Below are 22,506 nucleotides of genomic sequence, written 5' to 3' on the forward strand. Positions count from 1 at the left end.
GTTATATGTTCTAGTATCCACAACATGCCTTTCCATGCTCCAGTCAGGGTATCACTTTGTCAACCTATGATGTAAAGGTTTCTTACTCTCTTAGTTGATAATATCCTTTTTTGCATAATACTGTGTCATGGACTTCAGCAGGGAAAGGAATAAATCACCTCTTTATCCTCAGGTCTAAGATGAGATAAAGTAATCCTCCAACCAACATTTGGAGACTCCCTCTTAGGTCCTCACTCCCACTTGCTCCTGTTTTCTGTTCCCTATTGTTAAGAGTATGTCACTAACCACATGCTAGTTATCTCTGCATCATCTTTGCTCCTCCTCCTTCTAGTTTAATTTGAATCTCACAAGTCAACATGCCTTGTAGAATCTCTTAAATGTCTTTTGGGTCTTTTTCTCTATACCAGTGTGCCGTCAGACAGTTCCCATCCATCTTCTGGTCAATCACCTCCTGACTCACTCATCTTCACATCTACCACAAGTTCCTTCCTCAACAGAATAGAATGTGGTGATATTTTGCCTAAATCTCCCTGATGAGTCCTTGATCTCTTCTTGATGTGACTTTTTACAAACTAGCTTCAAACTTTTGGGGGTATGGTTGGGGGATTAAACCCAGGGACACTCTATCACTGAGCTATATCCTTACCCTTTTTTACATTTTATTTTGAGACAGGGTCTTGCTAAGTTGTCCAGGCTGGCTTCAAACTTGGAATTCTCTGCCTCAGATTCCTGAGTTGCTGGGATTATGGGTGTATACCACTGCACCTGGCTCCAAACTATTTTCTCTACTGATTTTCCCACTCCTTTCCACACACCTGGTCACTTAACCTGCACTGGATGCATCATGTGCATTTCATCAAATCTTTGTTCATACTTCACCTGGGATATTTTTATTTTCTTTTCTGTTTGCCAGAATCTTATTTGTTGCTGCCTTCCTCAACAAAAATTAACTGTTTCCTGCATAGATTTACCATTGGAGTCCCCTCTCATCTTAATTTATGAAAGGTCAAATTCACAGTAAAGGCAAAGAAAGTATTGTTTCCAAAAATGCTCACAATAAAATAATTAAATCTAAAATATAATTCTGCATACAGCAATTTGGTGTTTTTTTTTTTTTTTTTTTTTTTTTTTTTAGTTGTAGATGGACAGGACCTACCTTTATTTTACTTATTTATTTTTATGTAGTGCTGAGGATTAAACCCAGTGCCTCACACATGCTAGGCAAGTGCTGTACCACTGAGCCACAGCACCACCAGCCCTGGCAATTTGGTTTTAAAGAGTAGACTTGTACTAGTAAGAAAAAGTTGTTTTAACGTACACTCTGACCTCTAATGTTTTAAAGAACAAATAGCCTTGGGCATTGTTTACCATCCAGGGATAATGATGAACAGGCTGAGAGAATGAATAAGTAGTACAGGGGAAATCTTGAGGCTGTATGGTTCATTTTTCCTTGGCAAAATTGCCGATCCATCTGAATTCCCATTTACGTCAAGGGTTATGAAAAGAGCTGAGATGAAATGAGAGGCTATGAAACAAGTCCAGATCCAAGTATGAATCTGGTTCTAGGACAGGGGGTGTTTGGCAGTTAATGAATGACAGTGAATACCTGTGTGCTTTTCAGAACATCGAGCTGAAGGTTGAAGTGGAGAGCCTGAAACGAGAACTTCAGGACAAGAAACAGCATCTGGATAAATCATGGTGAGTTGCAGTTTGAATGAAGCGCAGAATAGTCTGAACAGAGGAGCTCTGTTCCTTTCCCAGAGTCCAGCTCACTAATCTGGTAGCAATAAATTTAGACCCAAATTCCTTTATTTTATCCCTGGCATTTGAATGTTGTGTCCAGTTTAGGAATTGAAACCATAAATGTTTGTGTGCTTTCTTCCCCTTGGGTTCTCTATTACTAGATCAGCAGACCTTGCTGCAGAATGGTAACCCACTAGACCTAAGTTTACAAACTTCCTATTAAACAGTAAAGAACAGATCAGGAAACTGAGAATACTTCTACTTTTAGTTGAAAGAGACAATTGCAGATAACCTTTATCAGAGATTATCTATCAGTCTGATAACATTAAGGGCGGATATAATGATTGTAGAAAATGGACATGCCCGTATGCTTCTGATGAGAGAATTGTGGCTACATTTTTGGTATGTGATGCTATCTATCAAAGTCAAAAAGAAACATTTCCTTTGATCAAATAATCCCTAGAAGCATTCTGTTTCTCATAAGTAAAGGCACTCCTGTGAAAAGTTAAATATATAAGGATGTTTGCTGGATCATTATTTGTAACAGCAAAACAAACAGACAAAAACAAAAAATACCCCCAACTGTCCATCAATAGGGTAATGATTGAAAAATTTTCAATAAAACCAACCTGTGGACTGTTATGCAGTTATTAAAAATAGTAAGTTGGCTCTATGTTATTTGTCTTGGTGGAAAGTTCTTGATAGACTACGTAAGGGGGAAAAGTGGTAAGTGATGTATACAGGGTATGCCCCTTTGGGTGAAGGTAAACATTACTCTCTGTATATGTGTTTGCTTGATTATGCCTAGTAAAAAAGTGGAGGTTTGCCACCAAGCTCTTTTGCTTTCAAAAAATTTTAAGTCATTTCATTTTGGTGGCATAATCCTGTTTGAAAACTAAGGAAACCAGGGTACAGAGAGTTAAAGTCATCTTATATTACTGGTGGAGCCAACATATGGCATCAAGTTCATGGGCCTTCTGATTTCAGAAAAACTACAGCTTCTTAACTGTGGTACCAACCTAGATGCCAGATGAATGGATAAAGAAAATGTGGTACATATACACAATGGAATATTAGCCTTAAAGAAGAATTAAATTATGGCATTTCCAGGTAAATGGATGGAACTAGAGAGTGTCATGCTAAGTGAAATAAACCAAACCCAAAAAACCAAAGGCCAAATGTTTTCTCTGATAAGTGGATGCCAATCCATAATGGTGGGGTAGAGAAGGAAGTCTGGAGTGTATAGACAGGAGTGAGGAAAGGGGAGGGGTGTGGGAATGGGAAGGACTGTGGAATGAGATGGACATTATTACCCTATATACATGTATGATTACAATATTGGTGTGACTGCACCATGTTCAGCCAAAGGAAGGAGAGGTTATGCTCCATTTGTGTACAATGTGTCAAAATGCATTCTATTGTCATGAATAACTAATTAGAACAAATTAAAAAATGAAACAACACAATACTCAGGATATCAATTTTAGACATGACAGTGTGAACAAATAAAGAGACCTTCCAAATTAAAAAAACAAACAAACCAAAAAAAAAAAAAAATACCCCCAAACTCTATAACTTCTTAAATCAGGCATTCCTGTCTGAGTTACTCAGAAAACATGTAGTGTGCATCCTCTAGAGATTCTCAGTGGTTGTCTAATGTTTTATCAAAGAGTAGTGAGTCAATGTAAAAGTCAATTTCTAAGTTCTGCCTATTTAGGGGGTCTTCAGTCATTCCCTTGACTTTTGTCCAATGTACAGTCCAGACCTTCATACTCCCCAAAGACTGTATAATGATAAGAGAGCCTCTGGAATGGTGCAGAGTAATATTCACTGTCACCCAAGGAATCCTGTAATCTTCAGGGAAGCCAAATGTGGTCTCCGTGGACATAACCTCTGGGCTTGTTGCTTTATGAGCCTATAAAGGTTCAACATTGTTCTTTGCCCTCAGAACAAGAAGATGGTTTGTAGTTCTTAATAAATGGCTTACAACAGGAGTAAAAGCCAACCGGAATTAAGATCAGTCAGCACCTGATACTGCCCCCAAATTCTAATGTTCAGATATCCAAGACAGTTGTTGTTTGCTATAAATAAACTGGTGATACCTTACCCACTTCATGTTAGTGCTTGGATATTAATTCCTAGGGCTATCAGGGAAGCAAAGCTCAGCCAAAACACTGAGCTCCCATAGATTAAATGTCTGCTTTCTGTGAGGGACCTTGGAAAACTGGATAGAAATCTGCATAGGTAGCCCAGATTTAGGACAGTCTACTATGCATTCTCAGCTGTTAAGGCAGAGGACATTTCTGTGGTGGTCCAGGTGGATATCCTGTCCTATTATTCTGAATGGAAGGAACACTTTAAACAACCAGCAGAGCAAGAAATAAGCAAAGTCATCTAGAAAAAGCAGTCTAAATGGGAAAGTTCAGGGACAGATGATAGTGAACATGGGTGCTGACCACCTGCCTTCTAAAAGAAGGTTCCTCCTTCTGAAGCTACAGCTATAATGAAGTCTCTAGCAAGCCAGGCATAGCCTACTTGACAAGCAACAAAAAATTAGAATTCCTGAGATCCCCTGAGAAAGTTGGACAGATCAGCTCCACAGATAATTGCAGAAGAAAGAAAAAAATGATGCTTACTTTTCTTTTCCTTGGTGTGACTCTGGATTGCTGGAACAACCTCAGTGAGTTCACTGGTGAAATTAGGTGTCTGACTCTGACTGGCTGATGTTCCATGTTTCTAGGGCTGATGTAGAGAATCTCAACAGCCAGAATGAAGCTGAGCTCCGGCGCCAGTTTGAGGAGCAGCAGCAGGAGACGGAGCATGTTTATGAGCTCCTAGAGAATAAGATCCAACTGCTGCAGGAGGTGAGCAGGAGTCTCCAAGGCCCACTGCCAGGGGTCCTCTTTTACTCTCTCACTGCTGTTCTGTTTTCTGGCTTTCACTTTTCCCCTCTCTACTCTGTCTTAAAGCTCCTCACCTAGATGGGACTTGTCAATCTCTGTTTTCATTCTTTTTGCAGGAATCCAGGCTAGCAAAGAATGAAGCTGCACGCATGGCAGCTCTGGTGGAAGCAGAGAAAGAGTGTAACCTGGAGCTCTCAGAAAAACTGAAGGGAGTCACCAAGGACAAGGAAGATGTACCAGGAGACCAGGTCGAACCTGACCAGTACAATGAGGCCCTGGCCCAGAGGGACAGGTAGGTGTCTTTGGTACTCTTTGTTGCTTAACTTTGCCTATTCTGCAGGCCATGAGAATGTTCAGTAGCCACACTGTTCCTTGTTAGGACTGATGGTAGAGTGGCAGAACCATCGCCATTTCTAAGACTTTCTGGTCACACAACCCAAGGTTTTCTTTTCAGGGTTGAGTCTTCAATGGTATCCATTAAAAACAAAAACAAAAACAATTCACTTCTTACTATTCACAAGGCTAAGTATTACTAGTAGATTAATAAAGTGGTACAGTGGTGGCAAGCAAGAGATTGGGTCTTATTTCTCTTTGCTGCAGGAGAATTGAAGAACTGAGTCAGAGCCTGGCTGCCCAAGAGAGGCTTGTAGAACAACTGTCTCAGGAGAAACAGCAACTGCTACATGTGCTGGAGGAGCCCATTAACATGGAAGTGCAGGTAGGGTGGGGCTATATGTCCCATGGCACTTGATTCATGCTGTCTTAGGCTTTACCTTTATTCTCCATTTCTGGGTAACAAATTGTTACAGACTTAGCAGTTAAAAAAAAAAAAAAAAAAGATGTAATTGCACATAATACCTTTATTTTATTTATTTTATGTAGTGCTAAGGATTGAACCCAGTGCCTCACACTTGTTAGGCAAGCGCTCTACCATTGAGCCACCACCCCAGCCCCAGACTTAGCAGTTTAAAACTACACATACGTGGCTTATTATCTCAGTTTATGTGGGTCAGGAGTCCAGACATGGCTTAGCTAAGTTCTCAGTTCAGGGTCTCATAACTCTGAAATGGAGGTGTGGATGGGACTTTCCTCATCTGGAGGTGAAACAGGAAAGGATCTGACCCTAAACTCCCTCAGGTTACTGGCACAATTTATCTCTGTATTGTAGAAGTAGGACCTTGTTTCTTCATAGCCAAGGAGACTCTTACTTCTCTAACTTTTAGATCCTCTTTTAAGGGGTTCACCAGATTAAATCAGGCCCACCGGTGTACTATCCTTTTTGGTTAACCTAAAGTCAACTGATTGGGAGCCTGAATTACATCTGAAAAAATCTCACTTTTGCTACATAACATAGCATAATTGTGTAGTGACATTACATTACCTTTGCCATGCTCTATTAGAAGTATTACAGGTCTTTCCCATATCCAAGTGGTGGGGATTACACAAAAGTGGAAATTATAGTGACCAGCTTGGATTTTTGCCAACCATACTGAGTGATTTATAACTATATAGAACATAGAATATGGTTTTAATATTGAACAGATCACATTTGCTATGTATTGTATTGTATTTTTATCTATATCCTCACTCTTGGAAGTTATCCCAGAGGGAACTCCCTCTTCCATTTGACATTTAATTTACCAAAAATAACTTTCTAAATGAAACAGAATATATTTGAGTTCAAGTAACATAACAATTCCCAGGTATTCTTACATTCTTACATTGGTCTAGACCAATGATAAAACAAAATGTGTGGTTTAACATATTGATTCACATTTACAAAGGTTGGAATCAGGATAAAGAACAATAGTAAGAATTAGTTAAGCCAGGGCTTCCTAGCTTTTTCCATGTTTTGGTACGTATAGCAAATGATAACATTAGTAAGGTATAGGTATAAATAGATAAAGCTTCTCACTAGGAGTTGTCTAGTCTGGATGCGTAGCCCACAGTGAAGACAGAAGAAGTTATTTTTCTGGCCACACTTGTGAACTTTTTAGACTATGGATCCATTTTGGTTGGTTAAATTTGGTTAATAAATTCAAGAAGTGATGTTTGTGTGTGTAATTTGACAGTTATGAATAAAATTAAAGTTCTTAGGCTTTTTGCTAGATACATGTTGAAACACATGAAGTTTCTTAAGGAACTCCTGAAAAGATTTCATAGCACATTTTCCTTAGAAAAAACTTGACTAGGAATAAGAACTGAATTTCTATCTTGATTACTTACCAGCTGCATGACTATGGATAGGTCACTTCTCTGCTTCCATATGTGTAAAATGGGAAGATTAGCCCAAATAATCTCTTAAATTTATAATGGTGATGTTTTATTATAATTCTAGAATCACTGGGAAAAAGTATATAGTCCCTAATATGAATGTTTTGAAAGAAATAATTAGTATATATAATTTCCAAAATAAGATCACTCTTATTGCTCATTTTATATTTATCAACACATAAATACTGATATATTTAGGTATATATACTTATTTTCATCATCTTTGGCAAGCACTTATGGGCATTACGTTGTTCAGCAATTGCGATGCTAATCTTCAGAAAAGATTTAAAGAACAGAAATATAATTTCAAAGAAACTAAATTATCTATATTATATTCTATATTATACTCTAAAGAATGCTTAGAACAGGATAAGTATACCATACAGAGGATAATATTGCATAATTGTGCAGAAAAAAAGAAAGACATTGTCACCTAAATTGTACAAAATTGATATGCTTTTAAAATGTTGCTTTTTATAAAATGTATTGTTATTGTAATTACTGAAAACATTGTACATTGAGAAACATGATCACTTTGCGCTGTTAAATCTCTAAGACAGTGTTTTCCTACCTTTTTCAAAGAAAATTTGTTTTCATAGGAAATTATCATACATCTATGATATACTAAAATAAGTGACTGTTTTAGTCAGCTTGTTTGTAACTGTGACCAAAAGACATGATAAGAACCAAGTAGAAGAGGAAAAGGTTATTTGGCTCATGGTTTCAGAGATCTCCATCCATAGATGGCTGACTCTGTAGCGTGGGCCCGCGGTGAGGCAGAACATCATAGTGGAAGTGTGGAGAAGGAAAGCAGCTCAGGACATGGCCACCAGGAGGCAGAGACAGTTCTGCTCACCAGGGACAAAATATAAATGACAAAGGCACTCTCCCAGTGACCTACCTTTTCCAGCCACACCCTATCTGCTTACATTTATAGCCTAGTTAATCCGTATCAGTGGATTCGTGTATTGATTAGGTTAACGCTTTCATAACCTAATCATTTTACCTCTAAACTTTCTTGCATTGCCTCACATGTGAGCTTTTTGGCGAAACCTCGTATCTAAACCATAACAGTCACTGAGCCTGCTTATGGTTGCAGGTGACTGCCCATGGCCATCTTAGGATTCATCTACTATCCTGAGAGCTGAGGGGGCTGGCATCTCTGCACAGTGGTGGGCCATCTTGGGGCACACTGTGCTGAACACCCAAGTTGGGAAGCTTCTATCACAGGGGTCTTTAGAGTAGGTCCTCCCAGGTATGGAGGACAGAAAGTGTCCCACAGCTCACTTCCTAGTTTCTCCCTTTGAGTCTGTGACTTATGGGAAAAAATAGTCAGGACTGGCAGTGTGTGTAGGACTGTTTTATTTTATTGTTTCTAAGATAGCCCAGAGTGACCTGAATACACAAGGCAGTCTTTTAGTAAGCATCTAGATAATTCTGTGAAAACTTCCTTTTCCCAACTTGTGTTCAGAGTTCAAAGAAAAGTTTTGGTCACTGTGCTTCTATTTTATACTCTGTGGCCTAGCCAGAATAAAATATTGATTTCTGTAATATCTTGGGAATTTTGGCCATACTCCAGTGGTTCAGATTGACTTATGGGAGGACACAAGTGCAAGTTCAGAGAAGGAATCTTGATCCTTGTACAGCTGATTCTAGGGTGAAGTACTTTTAACTAGGGCAGCAAAATGATATGAAAGAACAAGCTTAGGTTTGGGAATTTGAATACCAGCATTACCCATTTTTAGATGTATGCCCTTGAACAAGTTAAATAACCCCTTCAAACACAGTTTCCTCTTCTGTAAAATAGAGATAAAAAACCCAATGTTCAGCCATTTATAAGTATTGGAGATCATTTATATAAAGTGCCTTGCATATTGCTCAGAACATGGTAACCACATTATCCATATTATCAATCTGAAAGAGAGAATGGCTATTCTAAAAATGAGTAATAGATAAAAAAGATATATTCAATGAATCACATATTAGAAACTTCATTCATATTATAACTATCTTTGTCTTGTAAAAGACATAGATAAAATTAATAAATATAGCAATTTTTTATTAGGAGATTAATAGTCACAATTATTCCTCTGGACCTACTAGTCACTCACACAGAAAAATTGTGTCATAGGCAAAGACTGAACTCAAAGTTGCTAGTTTGTGTTACTATTACTCAGGAGGATCACAAGTGTAAATAGTTCAGGGAAAATGGGCCAAAATGGTTATTATATTCACTTGTTAGACAAAGAGAAACACTGAAGTACTTCCTGTAACATCTTGGAAACATATAGTCATACTTAAATGGTTCAGATTAGTATATAATACAAAATCTAGAAACGAATTGATAGAATTTCTTAAATACGTATTCCACATGTAGTTTAAATATTTATCAGTTAATATCCAACGACTCTGTAGTAATAACATCAGCATAATAGCATTTCCTATGTGCCAGGTGCTTCTGTAAATATTTTATATATTAACTCAAATTAACACTCAAAATAAATGTGATTAGACATAAAAGTCATGAAAAGAGAATAATTTATAATAAATAATGTTTATTTTCATATGCAAGTTCTGAATCAAAACTATATGAAAAGATATAAACAGTCAGGTGCTTATACCTGGATGGAAAATCACCATGAATGTCAGAGCTTCAAATTCAAGCGTAACTCAGGTATATTATCTTGGTATTCAAAAACAGCAAGTGGCTATGCCAAAAGTATTAAGTGGCAAATTTCCAAACAAAAGCCAATCTTTCCTTAATTTATATAGTAGTTTAATTCATGGAAAATTCAGTGTATTCATTATGTTCATAAGTGTGTGTACATATATATATGTACACACATATATATCTGTATATATCAGAATTTAATTCTAGATTCAGGTGATTACAAACTGTTTATTACCTCCATCAGTGTCCAGTGGAAGTCTTGAAAGTCATTTTGAATTTGGGAGAATGCTTTGTCCTGCCCATTGCGAGTTATGTAGCCCCCTTGGCTGCCCATCATTCTGACAATAAAACAAGAACACTTCCTCAACGAATTTCTAAAATGCACTCTAGGAGATGGTACATTTGCTTGGCCTAGGGGAGTGTAGCTTTCAAAGGGCTTATAGTCCAATGAAATATTGGCATGTAATAGTGTGATAAATAAATATAGAAATATGTGCATAGTGCATAGTGAACCCACTAATGTGAGAGATTAACTCTATCTTTGCAATTCAGATAGGGACTCACACTTGAACTGGGTCTTAAAGACTGAATACACCAGGCAGAAAATAGGGGAAAGATCATTCTAGGCAGGTTGAACTATACATATAGTGGTATGGAACATAGTAAGGAATTGAATTAAGAATAATTAGCATTGCCAAACATTTGATAAGTCTGGAAAGTGATGAAATATACAACTCTAAAGTTACGTAAATGTCAAGCTAATAACTTCATGTTGTAAGAAAGGGAAGATTTAAAAAAAATTAAGCAAGGGGAATAAAAGCATATGATGTACATTTTAGAAAAGCAATCCTGATGGTTGTGACTAAGAATTGCTTTGAAAGCAGGTAGTTGATATTGTCTCTTGAGAGAAAAATTGTGGTTTCACATGGTCATTAACTGCTACATCAAGTCCATTCTGTGCATTAGATATTTGTAAAGAATGTTGTAAAACAGATTATAAAGCATTTTGTCCCTCTTCTCTGTATATGACACTGTATAATGGGCCCTGCTGTTTGTGACACCTGATGCCTGTGCTGTGGGCATTATCTTTGTCTGCTAACAGTGGGAGTGTCTTAGCTCTGCTGCATTATACTCGAACCTTTTTTGTGCCACCTCTCACCACAGGGGCCATTTCTAAGCTTCTAGCCTGGCTCTGCAGAGGTTAAGGAATCTCTCCTCTCCAAGAAAACCATTCTGGAATCTGACTGATGCTGGAGGACAAAAGAGCTTGGGTCTTAAGGACTGAATTCTCCACCCCACCACCTTTCCCTACTCCTCACAATTGAGAATACCACAGTTGAGCCTAAGAAGGAAGGATAGCTCACAGATCTTGCACTTCTAGGTTTAAACAGTTCAAGTGAAGAACACTTATTTACCCCAGCTCCTATAGCCGAGTATGTGTCATGTGATCCCAGTACAAAAGTGTGGATTGGTTATAATCTCTGAGTACAGAAGTTTCACTTCAGAGTCTTCATTCCCTCAAACAAAACAGACACTTTGAATATAGATTATTTGAATTGATTTTACTCTCTTTCCACTTTTGCCTTACCATTCTACCAAAACATTCTACAGTATTTTTTAGTGGGAGTGTGTTTGCAAAATATTTATGAATTTATGTAATTCACTTTATACATAAACAAACCCCAAAATGTTGTGAGTTTGACATACCAATGGTTGACCTCACTCCAGGTTTGCTTTCAGTCCTTTCTGATGTTCATTCCAGTCCATAACATGTGATCAGAGTACTCTGAAGCTTTTCAATGTAGCTGTCATGCTGCAGCAACCTGTTCATATCTTTTCCTCCAGGGACTCAGGAAAGCTAATGAAGCATAAAAGTGTTTTTCTCTGTGATGTTATCCACAAAGTTGCAGGGGCAAGTTAGCAGTTGTTTCAGTTTTTGATATTACTCCTCTTTCTAGAATGGAGGCAGCTTCATCTTAAAGCTTTGAAATGAAAACTGGAACTAGAAGTGTGAAAGCAGAGGAAATGATGAACTTGCAAAGAAAGGTTTGCAGGAATTATTGTTTTGTGTCTTTTTTTGCCTCTGCATTTTTTCTTCAGTCTGAGATAAGCAAAATTTATTAACATGCAATTTCATTGTGGTTATTTTAAAGTGACAGAGTAAGAGCTCTAGGAAGGGGCACACATTTAATACAGCAGGACCTTCCCATGCACACTAATAAGCAAACACTAAAGCCATTGCATTTTTGCCTTGTTGGGAACCTAATGTAAATAGAGCTGCATGTAGTGAGGCATATTTCCTAAAATAGCAAACATTCCAGCGTTGCCATGGAGAGACTTGAGGTGGAGGTTAAGGCAAGAATGTGCTCTAAATGCTCAAGGCAGAGACTAAAAATCAGGGATTAGTAGGTCTGGCAGCTCCAGACAACTTCAAATAAGGAGATTGTTTTAGAGTACCTTTTCAGTATCTCCTTCTTAAGATGATAAATATTGGAGCTGGAGATTCATTTATAAATCCTCACTCAACATTACTATCCCCTGGATATAACTTTCCTGAGTAATAAGTCTCAGAAGAAGCAGGACTTACCAGCTAAAGTAATCATACCTTTGATCCTTTGGTATGGCAAAGGAGGTAGAAAATGAGGGCCTTCTGTACAGTTTCATCAAGAATATTTATTGAATCAACTCAAAATGGATCAAAACCTAGGAATCAGAAGAGAATCTATGCAACTCCTGGAAGAAAACATGGGGTCAACAATTCAGCGCATAGGCTCAGGCAATGCCTTTCTCAAAGGACTCCTAAAGTTCGGGTAATAATGCCGTGAGTTAAATGGGATGGCATCAAATTAAAAAGCTTCTGCAAAGCAAATGCAACAATTAGGAATGTGAAGAGAGAACCTACAGAATGGGAGAAAATCTTTGCTAGCTACTCTTCTGAAAGACAATTAATATCTAGAATACATACACCAAAAAATCAAATAACCCAATTAATAAATATAAATATGCAAATGAATTAAAGAGACACTTCTTAAAAGAAGAAAATAAAAATGGCCAACATTGTTAATGTTCAACATTAGCAATGAGGGAAATGCAAAGCATATCTATACTGTGATTTCATCTCATACCAGTCAGAATGGCAGCCATAAAGAAAATGCTGGAGAGGATATAGAGGAAAAGGAATACTTTTACACTGTTGGTGGAGTTGTAAATTAGTACAACCACTAAGGAAATCATTATAGAGGTTCCTCAAAAGGCAGGCATGGAACCACCATATGACCCAGCTATACTCCTCCTCCTCAGTATGTGCCCTGAATAATTAAAGTTTATAGCAGCAGAATTCACAATAGCCAAACTATGGAACCAGCCTAGGTGTCCATCAATGGATGAATGGATAAAAAAAAAAAAAAAATGTGGTATCATAGACAATGGAGTTTTATTCATACATAAAGAAAAATGAAATTATGTCATTTGCAGGAAAATAGATGGAACTAGAGACCATTATGTTAAGCAAAATGAATCAAAATCTGAAGGTCAGGTGTCATATATTTTATCTCATATGTGGAAGCTAAAGAGGAAAAAGAAAAAGAAATGTGGGAGGTGAGAATCTCATGAAAATCAAAAGATCAGTAGAGGAAAGAGACAGGACGGGGGTGGAATGGGAGGTGAGGGGGGTGCTGAGAAGCAGTATGGCCAAATGATATTGTTATATTGTGCACATATATGAATAGTAACAACAAATCCCACCATTATGTACAAGTATAATGCACCAATAAAAATGTGGAGAAACAACATATTTATTGAGCACTTAAAATGCTCAAGGTACTGTTAGAGGGCTGGGGAGATAGCTCAGCTGGTAGAGTGCTTGTCTTGCAAGCACAAGGCCCTGAGTTCTATCCCCAGTACCGCAAAAAAAAAAAAAAAAAAAAAAAAAAAAAAGGTACTGTTAGTTGAAGGAAGAAGGAACACAAAGATATATAAGGTTTAGTTTCTGTCTTCTAGAGATTATACTCCAAGAAAACCACTGATGGAAAAAAAAATAAGTTAGCAGAGAAAGGAAAAAATCATGATGGAATAGGCAGTGAAGATTCTGGTCTGTAAGGAATGAACAGGGTTTTAAGAAGTGGACATACCAAGAAAAAACATTTATTTATTTTTCAATGATTGTTGGTTCAGATTTAGGAAGATACCATTCTAATTACTTCAGAAGCAATGTCTTAGTTCATGTAGTTGCTATAACAAAATACCATAGCCTGGGTAACTTATAAGTAGTTTATAAACCTCAGAAATTTATTTCTCACAATAGTGGAAGTTGGGAAGTCCAAGACTAATGGGAGGGTAGCATATTCTATCAATACACTGGATAAGGGATGAATTACATCCCAAGTGGGACAAAGTGGGACAGCAAGAGATCTTGTTATACTACTCAGAATGAACTTTGGTTTACAACCTATAAGTTGTTTATTTCTGGAATTTTCCATTTTATATTTTCAGACCACATTTGATTATAGGTAACTGAAACTGGGGTAGCAAAAAGTGGATAAGGATAGACTACTGTGTAGAGCTCAGTCTTTCCTATGGTAATTTTCAGATATCTTTGACACATATTTTTAAGCAAATATTAAATAGGTAGTTGACTATTTGAGAGTAGAACCGTAGGATAACGAGAAAATTCTAGAATAAAGGTATAAACTGGAAGCCACTGGGGGAAAATGGGAAAGGATGAGATGACATGAGCACCAGTGAACACCTACGTTTGTAATGGGGTAAAACTCTTAATTCACAAATTCAGTTATGCAAGAAATATCACATTGCTTTTTTTTTTTTTTCAGATAAATTTAATATTACCCTGAATACCTATCTTAATCAGGTTGGTGGGAAATTCAATTCCATTCATTTGGTATTTCCTTCCCTCCCTACACTCAGTTATATGAAGGTTAAAAGTACCTTAGTTTTATCAGGTACCAAAGCATCAGGCAGACTACTCTGACCTTCAGTCCATCCCTGAAGCAACCCTGCCCAGCAAGCTTGGCTCTGTTAACCCAACAGCTTGCTACACTGGAATCTTTTATGGAGCCAGAATTCCTTGTCTATCCTCTCCAAGTTGCCCCATTGCTTGCCTTTCTGAGGTTCTATTGCTTACCCAAGACGCTGATATGGAATGGAGGTGGGTTCTTGTTATTCTTTGACCTCTATTCTCTTGCCAATCTGGGTGAGTTATCTATCACTCTCCTCTTTTGTTAAACATTTCTCTCTTTCTGTCCCCACCTAGAACATCAGACTCAATCTTCTCCATGGGTTTAGGAGTGTATAAAATTATAAAAGTCATTTGACTTCAAACAAGCCTTTGTTCTTTGCTCTGCAAGAATTCCTGAATCAAAAGATTGCTATGGGCTGCTTCAGATTAGAAAAAAGGGGAGTAGGGATACACAGGTAACAAAAATTTACCTTGAAACCATTTAGTTAGGAAAGAAGTATGAGATGAAGTTAGAACGGGAGTAATTAAGGTTTTTTGGTAGAGATGATGAAATCTCAGGTACTGTGGTTTAGAGGTATTTTGAGAATACTCCCCATGGGTTTGTGTGTTGGGAGCTTTGACTCCAGTGGACAGTGCTGAAAGGTGGTGGGAACGTTAAGAGGTGGGGAGGTTCTTAGATCATAGCGGAAGCTGCCCTCAGAAGGCTCCAGAAGCTTTCATGGGACTATGAGCTCTCATGAGAACAAGTTATTATAAAAGTGAACCTCGCTGGGTGCAGTGGTGCACACTGGTAATCCCAGTAACTAGGCAGGCTGAGGCAGGGGATCGCAAGTTCAAGGCCAGCCTCAGCAATTTAGTAAGACCCTATCTCAAAAAACAAAAGAAAGGGCTGGGATGTTATTGAGTGGTAAAGTGCCCCTGGTTCAATTCCTAGTTTAAAAAAAAAAAAGGAAAAAAGAAAAAGAGTAAGCTTAATCCTTAAATAATTCTCTGGCTTCCTCTTTTTCCATGTGCTTTTTTTGCTTGCCATATACCATCTGTTAGGCCCTTGTCAAAGGCCAAACCAATGGAACCATCCAATCTTGACTTTTCAGCCTCCAAAACTGAGCCAAATAAGCCTCTTTATCTTATAAAGGTAGCTAACCTCAGGTCTTTTATTATAATAACAGAAAACAGACCAATTACTAGGCTAAGGGTTTTAGACTTCATTATATAAGGTAGTAGATAATAATGCAATTTTACTGCAAATGTTCTAAAAATAATATGAGAATGATTAGAGGTGTAGCTTCTAAGGCTGCATGATTATGGTACTGATGTGAGGTTGTAAGAACTTGAAGTGGAAAGTGCAATGAAAATGGAAAGCAAGACACATGCTAGAGAAGTTCAGAAAAAGGATTAAGAACCTAGTTTTTGGTTTGATAGGGATGGATTCTGTGAGTTAAAGATAACAACTCTGAAGTTTCCAAGATTTACAGATCTACCCAGGTAGCACATAGTCATATCAGGAAATGTTATGCCTGACCTCATTTATCCTGCAAATTTCTCTTTGGTCTTTGAAAATGTTCAAAATTTCTCTCATTTCTGAAACTCTCCTTTTCTTACTTGTGCTCAGACTTTGAGAGAACTGCAAATAGTTTTCGCTTTCATTTTCTCACTTAGCATGTACCCAAATAAAAAAATTTCAGTATCTATTTGCAAATGGGTTAGTGCATGTCATTCTTCTACCAGTCTTCTAGACCCCAAACCTTAGTTTTCATCTTTAATCCTCCTTTTCATCCTGAGTGTGTGTATATATATACACACACATATCATCAAGTGCTGTTCATTCCTTCAAGAAGGTTCTTATATTTAGTACTTTCTTTCCATTTCTACATCTGATCTCATTACATCATGTTTTAGTCAACTTTTTTTTTTTTTATCGGTTCTTTTTGGTTATACATGACAATAGAATTCATTTTGACCTAATCCTAGAAGCATGGAATATAATTTGTTCTAATTCAGTTCCCAGTACTTCCCTTACCCTTCCCTTCCTTCCCCTCCCTGTTCCCTTCCTTCTTTTCTACTGGTCTTTCTGCTCTTTACTTGTCTTTTTTTTTTTTTTTTTTTTAAATCAGTGCTTGTGGATATCCATGATGGTGAGATTCACTGTGGTATATTCATATATGTACAAAGAAATGTCAGGTCAGATTCATTCCACTATCTTTCTCTATCCCATCCTTCTTTCCTTCCCTTCATTCCCCTTTGTCTACTCCACCGATCTTTCTTCTTTTTAATTCCCTTCCTTTTTTGGGATTAGTTTCCAGATATCAGAGAAAACATTCATTAGTCAGCTGTTCTATACTGTGACCAAAAGGCCTGACAAGAACAATGTGGAGGAGGAAAAGTTTGAGACTCACAGTTTCAGAAGTCTCAGTTCATAGACAACCAACTCCATTGCTTTGGGCCCAAGGTAAGGCAGAACATCAAGGCAGAAGGGTACAGCTGAGGAAAACAGCTCAGAACCTGGCAACAAGGAAGCAGACAAAGAACTCCATTTACCAGGGACAAAATATAACCCCAAAGGCATGCCCCTTGGAACCTATTTCCTCCAGCCACACCCTACCTACCTATCTACAGTTAAACCATTCAAATGGATTAATGCACTGATTAGGTTAAGGCTCTCATAATCTAATCATTTCACCTCTAAACTCTGGTGCATTGTCTCACACATGAGCTTTTGAGGGACACCTCATATCTAAACCATAACACCCCACATATGAATAACTGCAATGGCTTTTTAGCACATCTTCCTGTAACTATCATAAAACATCTCCCTGAAACTTCAGGAGACTCACCTATTGCCTGGTTAGTCTTCCTAATATAGAGTTTTCGTCATACCATTCTCTGCTCCAGTCTATGACATTAAATACAAAATCTTTTGCCTTTGTTAAAATACTGTAATCAAATTCCAGTTACCAAGGCTCTTGATACTGTAATATCTGGCTTATAGTTGGCCCTTGATACATGTTCTTTGAATTAACAATTATAGATTAGATGTATGTAGGAATGAACCTGAACACTAAAAAATTCTGTTTGCCCCAGGTTCCAAGTCTTTCGATGATGCTTTTTTTGGGGGGCGGGGGGCGCTGGTGCTGGATGTCCTATCTTTTATCTTCTTCATCCAAACACCCATTTTAAGTGCCTCTTCTGCCCTTCAACTATATCAGATCATCCTAATCTCCACTTTTTTTTTTCACTCTCACTGACTTTAAATCAAACTGTTTAGTTTACCAATCACACTAATTACAACATGCACCTTTTCAATTAATTTGAAACTTGCTCAAGACAAAAGAGCAAGTTGACAATTTAACACATACTTTAAAATTTAAGTTATGGGTATTTAATAATTGAAAAACTCTAATATTATTTTAAGATGAATTTTGCAGAAAACCTTATTGCTGCAATCTTATTGCTTATTACTGTAGATATATTGGAAATCTCTTGGTTTTAAAATGTACTTCCAAATGCTCTATTAATTGATGCAAAGTATGGCTGTAAATAACTTCTTAAAGATTTTCTGCTAGCATAGGAAATCTTGTATGTCACCACAGAGCCTAACTGGCTTTTACTTTGACATTCTTAGATTTCCCTTATTTGCCTCAGCTTTTATGCTAGAATCACTTTTTTTGGGGGGTGGTAATTGTTGGTAATTCTTTTATGCTAGAATCACTTTTTTTTTGGGGGGGGGTAATGTTGGTAATTATAAGAGTTATTTACAATGTCACAACTAGGGCAGTGAAATCTAATACAACTGGTTTGGGAAATTGGAATTTTCCACCTCTGGTTCTCTTGGAAACTCCCTCCTAGCCCAGAATCAGGTCTTGGAAACACTCTAATTCTGTTGCCACACAGTGAGTACAGAAGTGACTATGGTCTTAAGAGATACTTCTTAGACCCCAAAAATCCAGAGGCCAAAAGAGATGGTATAAAAAGACCATGGCACAGTAATACTTCAGAATCTTGTTTCAGATGGGCATACAGTTCTCTAAATTCAACAAAGATCTTGTGAAGTTTTTCATTTAATTTTTTTCCCATTTGTCTTCAGCACATCTGATCTTCTGAGATTTTTCTGAACACAGTTTAGCATAGTTCTAGGTCAATGGTTTTCAAAATGTGATTCCCAGACTGCAGCATCAGCAAGATCTGGGAATTTGTCAAGAATGCAAATACTTGGGTCCCCCCTCAGATTTACTTACTGAATCAGAGGCTCTAGAAGTAGGTTCTAGCAGTCTGTGTTTTAATAAACCCTCCAGCTAATTCTAATGTATGCCAAAGTTTAAAAACTGCTGTTTAAAATCAACATATTTGTATTGTAGATTAGGAAATTAAAGACCCGATATAAATGACTTCACCTAGTTCACAGAGCTAGTAAGTGCTTGTGAATATATTTATTAATACAGTTTGAGACCTAGCTGCTGGAAAATCAGTAACTTAATTCATGATATGAAATCTGTACTCAGTAAAACTTTCCTTTACTATATGTCTTCAAAAAGTTTTAGAAATAATCATCCTATATTAAATCATCACAAAAGCCCTCAGTCCCACCATTCCTTGCTTTTGACCGTATACACATGGTGTGCACATATGTATAAAACAGTATTTTTTCAAAGCTCATGTGCATATGAACTATCTGTGCATATGAGTAAAAAGTACTGAGTTTTTACTTTGTAGTTGAGCCTCTTACAGATTTTCTTCTGGGCTATATGTTATCTTTCCAGTATTTAGACTTATTCTTTTTTGTTGTTGTTTTTGGTTTTTGGTGGTGCTGGGGATTGAACACTTGTACATGTGAGACAAGCACTCTACCAACTGAGCTATATCCTCAGCCTCAGATTGATTCTTTTACTGAAGTGGAGGTTACATTCTTCTAAAGAAATTCCTCAGATTAAAAATATTTGGACGATTCATATTTTAAATTTATTTACTTTTTAATCCTTTTAACTGAAATATACCAAAATATGTAAAATCTACACATACCCACATAACCATCATCAAAAACAAGATGAAGGGACTGGGGTTGTAACTCAGTGGTGGAGTGCTTGCCCAGCATGTGTGAGGCACTGGGTTTGATCCTCAACACCACATAAAAATAAATAAACAAAATAAAGGTAAAACAAAACAAAACAAAAAACCCCAAAACAAGATGAAGAAAATCCTCCTCACCCCAGAAAATTCCTTTGTAGCCCTCTGCAATCAGTTTATTTCTTATCCTCTCACCCCAAACCATTTTGTGACTTCCATCACCTTAGGTGTGTTTTTCCTGTTTTTAAACTTTGAATAAATGGAATCATACCAGATGTACTCATTTGTATATGTCTTATTTCACTTACCATGTTTTTGACATTCATTCATGTTGCATGAATCAGAGAGTTCATTCTTTATAACTGCTGGTTAGTATTGCATTGTATGAATATACCAAATGTGTTATTCTAACTTTTTCTTAGTAACAAATTTATTTATTGTGAAAAATTACAGAATATGAATGAGAAATGTAAAAAAAATCACACTTCCACTCTCTATGCATAATCACTAACTTCGAACCTTTGTTATATAAGTTGTTCATATATACATACATCATACATATTACAAAAATTCTCATTTTAGGTTCAAGTTTTAACACTTTGATCCTAATACTGTGTTAAATTGGCATCATCCTTAGAATTGTAACTTAGAATCTTTTTGTAAATTTAAAAGAAAGCATAATACCTGAATAACTACTGCTCCAAATGCAAATGATACATTATATACAATCAAAAGAAAATGTTGTTTAACTTCTATCCTCCAATTTTGCTTGCTTCCCCAATGTTAACTAATCACAAAATATTGAGTACAATCATATTGATAATGTCCACGAAGTGCTGATTTTATTATAATTTTTCTTCTAAATTTTATTTTTAAAATTTTTATTTTCAAATTTTGTTATCTACACACCAATGACTTTATATCTACCTTAAGATAACAGTTTTTAAGTGTTTTCTTTAGGTGTAAATAAAGTACTACCTTCAAATTTTCTGATTGTTGAGTAGAAATATTAATATGCCTGTTGGAAGCCTATATATGTAGTTTACTCAGTATATTTTTTACTTATAGCAAATATACCCTTCAGTAGTATATTGTCTTTTCACTATATGTACGGACTTGTACTTTTAAACCAAGTTATCTACATTTTGTCATTAGAGTTTGAGACTATCATTCAGATGCAAAGTCCTTTTAAGGAACAGAAAATAATACAGCGTATTATTTAGGGTTTGCTCCCAAAGGGCACTTTGTTTCATTAGAGATCTTGATTAATGTATTAATTTGCAATTTTTGGATTTTTGAGCTCTTGTTGCTTTTTGGGACAAGTAAGTCTGGGTGTAGAAGGGGCATGTCCTGGCAAGCAATCTGTCCATCATTCAGGGTGAGTCCAGAAACTCCTTGCCTTTCTATCAATCAGTATAAATTCCAAAGATCATTGCTTTATTTCTTATGACTTTAAAGCTCACATATCTAGAGGCAGGCAAAAATGCAGGTAGATCTTTACTCTGAACTATATTACAGTTTTGGTTTTGAGGTGAGAATATGCATTGTGTTCACTTTCCATCCTTTGGACAAAACAGCTGAGAAAGACAACTTAGAGGAAAGATTTATTTGGGCTCATGGTTTTTGTTTGTGGTTAGCTGGCTTTATTGCTCTGGGCCTGAAGGTGAAGGAAAGCTGCTGACCTCATGGCAGCCAGGAAACAGAAAGAGTGAGGAGGGGGTCACTGGGGACAAAAAATATCTTTCTAGGGTACACCCCTAGTGACTGGCTTCTTCCAACTAGGCCCCACCTCCTATAGAATCCACCATCTCAAAAATACTATCAGCTAATTTATCAATGTAATAATGCACTGATGCAGAGACCTCATGATACAATAATTTCCCAACATATGCAAAGTAAATGGCCTACTAAACCCAAAGCTCTAAGGACTGTCCCTTATAGAGCTATAAGAGATTCTGTGATTAGAATAATTTAATCTTATGCGTGCAGAACCCTATGTTTTTAAATTACTTTAAAATATTCCCATTATTATATTAAAACAACAACACTGGCTATTATTTAATGAGCCAAACACTGTTAAAGCATTTTCTCCAAATCATTCCATTTAATCCTAATTAAGAAGTTTGGGGCTTATTATGAGTTCTCAACAATAGCATTTGGATGTCTCCAGGCTTAGAAGTATGGGCTTTGTCCTGGGGATAAAGTTCAGAAATGCTTGGACTATTCCTGGCTTTATCTCCGAAGGTCAAGTTTGTGAAATTTAGCATTACTATAAATGGAAAATGTCCTGCTCTGGGAGACTAGGGGTGATTGCTGGGGTTACTCTTTCTCCTGTTATTTGCATGACTCTCAATCCAGAAAGGTAATTATTATTATTATATGTTTGGTGATAACCTGCATTCTATTGAGTCCCGGCTCCGGTTTCCCTGTCTTTGTGTGCATTCCAAATTCTATACCCAAGGGTAGGGAGACTTAGAATCGGATATTGTTAATTAAGGAATTTAAGAATTGTACATTGTTAAATACTAAGTGAAGTCAGTGAAATTCCTAGCCCTAATTCAGCAGGACTCCGGGACACTCTTAACTCCTGCTCAAAGAAGCTCAGTCCCTTGTGCTAATGTCTATCGAAAGAAATGTCCTCTACCTGAGCCGGAGAGAATTTGGTGACGATAATCTGGGTGGCTACATTCTTGAAAATGTCCATTTTCTCATCTATTATCTTAAGAATTGGTTAACCAGATGAATTCACATGGTAGTTACTGAAATCTTTCTAAAGTGACTGCTTCCTACCCTCTTTGTATTTCTTACCCCCTACAATACAGGACAAACCACTGCGAGTTGCTAACTCTATCCCCTCCCCACCCCCCAGCACAGAAGGG

The 22,506-nt window shown here is 37.0% G+C and overlaps 1 protein-coding gene across 11 annotated transcripts in view; it reads left to right on the top strand.

The window, feature by feature from the left end:
- The window catches only part of Pde4dip (phosphodiesterase 4D interacting protein), a 204,053-nt gene that overhangs the window by 98,647 nt on the left and 82,900 nt on the right, over window positions 1-22,506 (top strand). For 10 of the 11 annotated variants that reach the window (XM_047551316.1, XM_047551336.1, XM_047551351.1 and 7 more), the window contains 4 exons: window positions 1,622-1,698; window positions 4,484-4,607; window positions 4,763-4,938; window positions 5,247-5,364. In XM_047551316.1, the coding sequence (XP_047407272.1) occupies window positions 1,622-1,698; window positions 4,484-4,607; window positions 4,763-4,938; window positions 5,247-5,364 (495 nt within the window). Of the gene's footprint in view, window positions 1-1,621; window positions 1,699-4,483; window positions 4,608-4,762; window positions 4,943-5,246; window positions 5,365-22,506 lie in introns of those variants that run through there. The other variant, XM_047551392.1, reaches the window with a different exon arrangement.

The sequence above is a fragment of the Sciurus carolinensis genome, chromosome 1 (genome assembly GCF_902686445.1).
Source record: "Sciurus carolinensis chromosome 1, mSciCar1.2, whole genome shotgun sequence".
Classification (NCBI taxonomy): domain Eukaryota; kingdom Metazoa; phylum Chordata; class Mammalia; order Rodentia; family Sciuridae; genus Sciurus; species Sciurus carolinensis.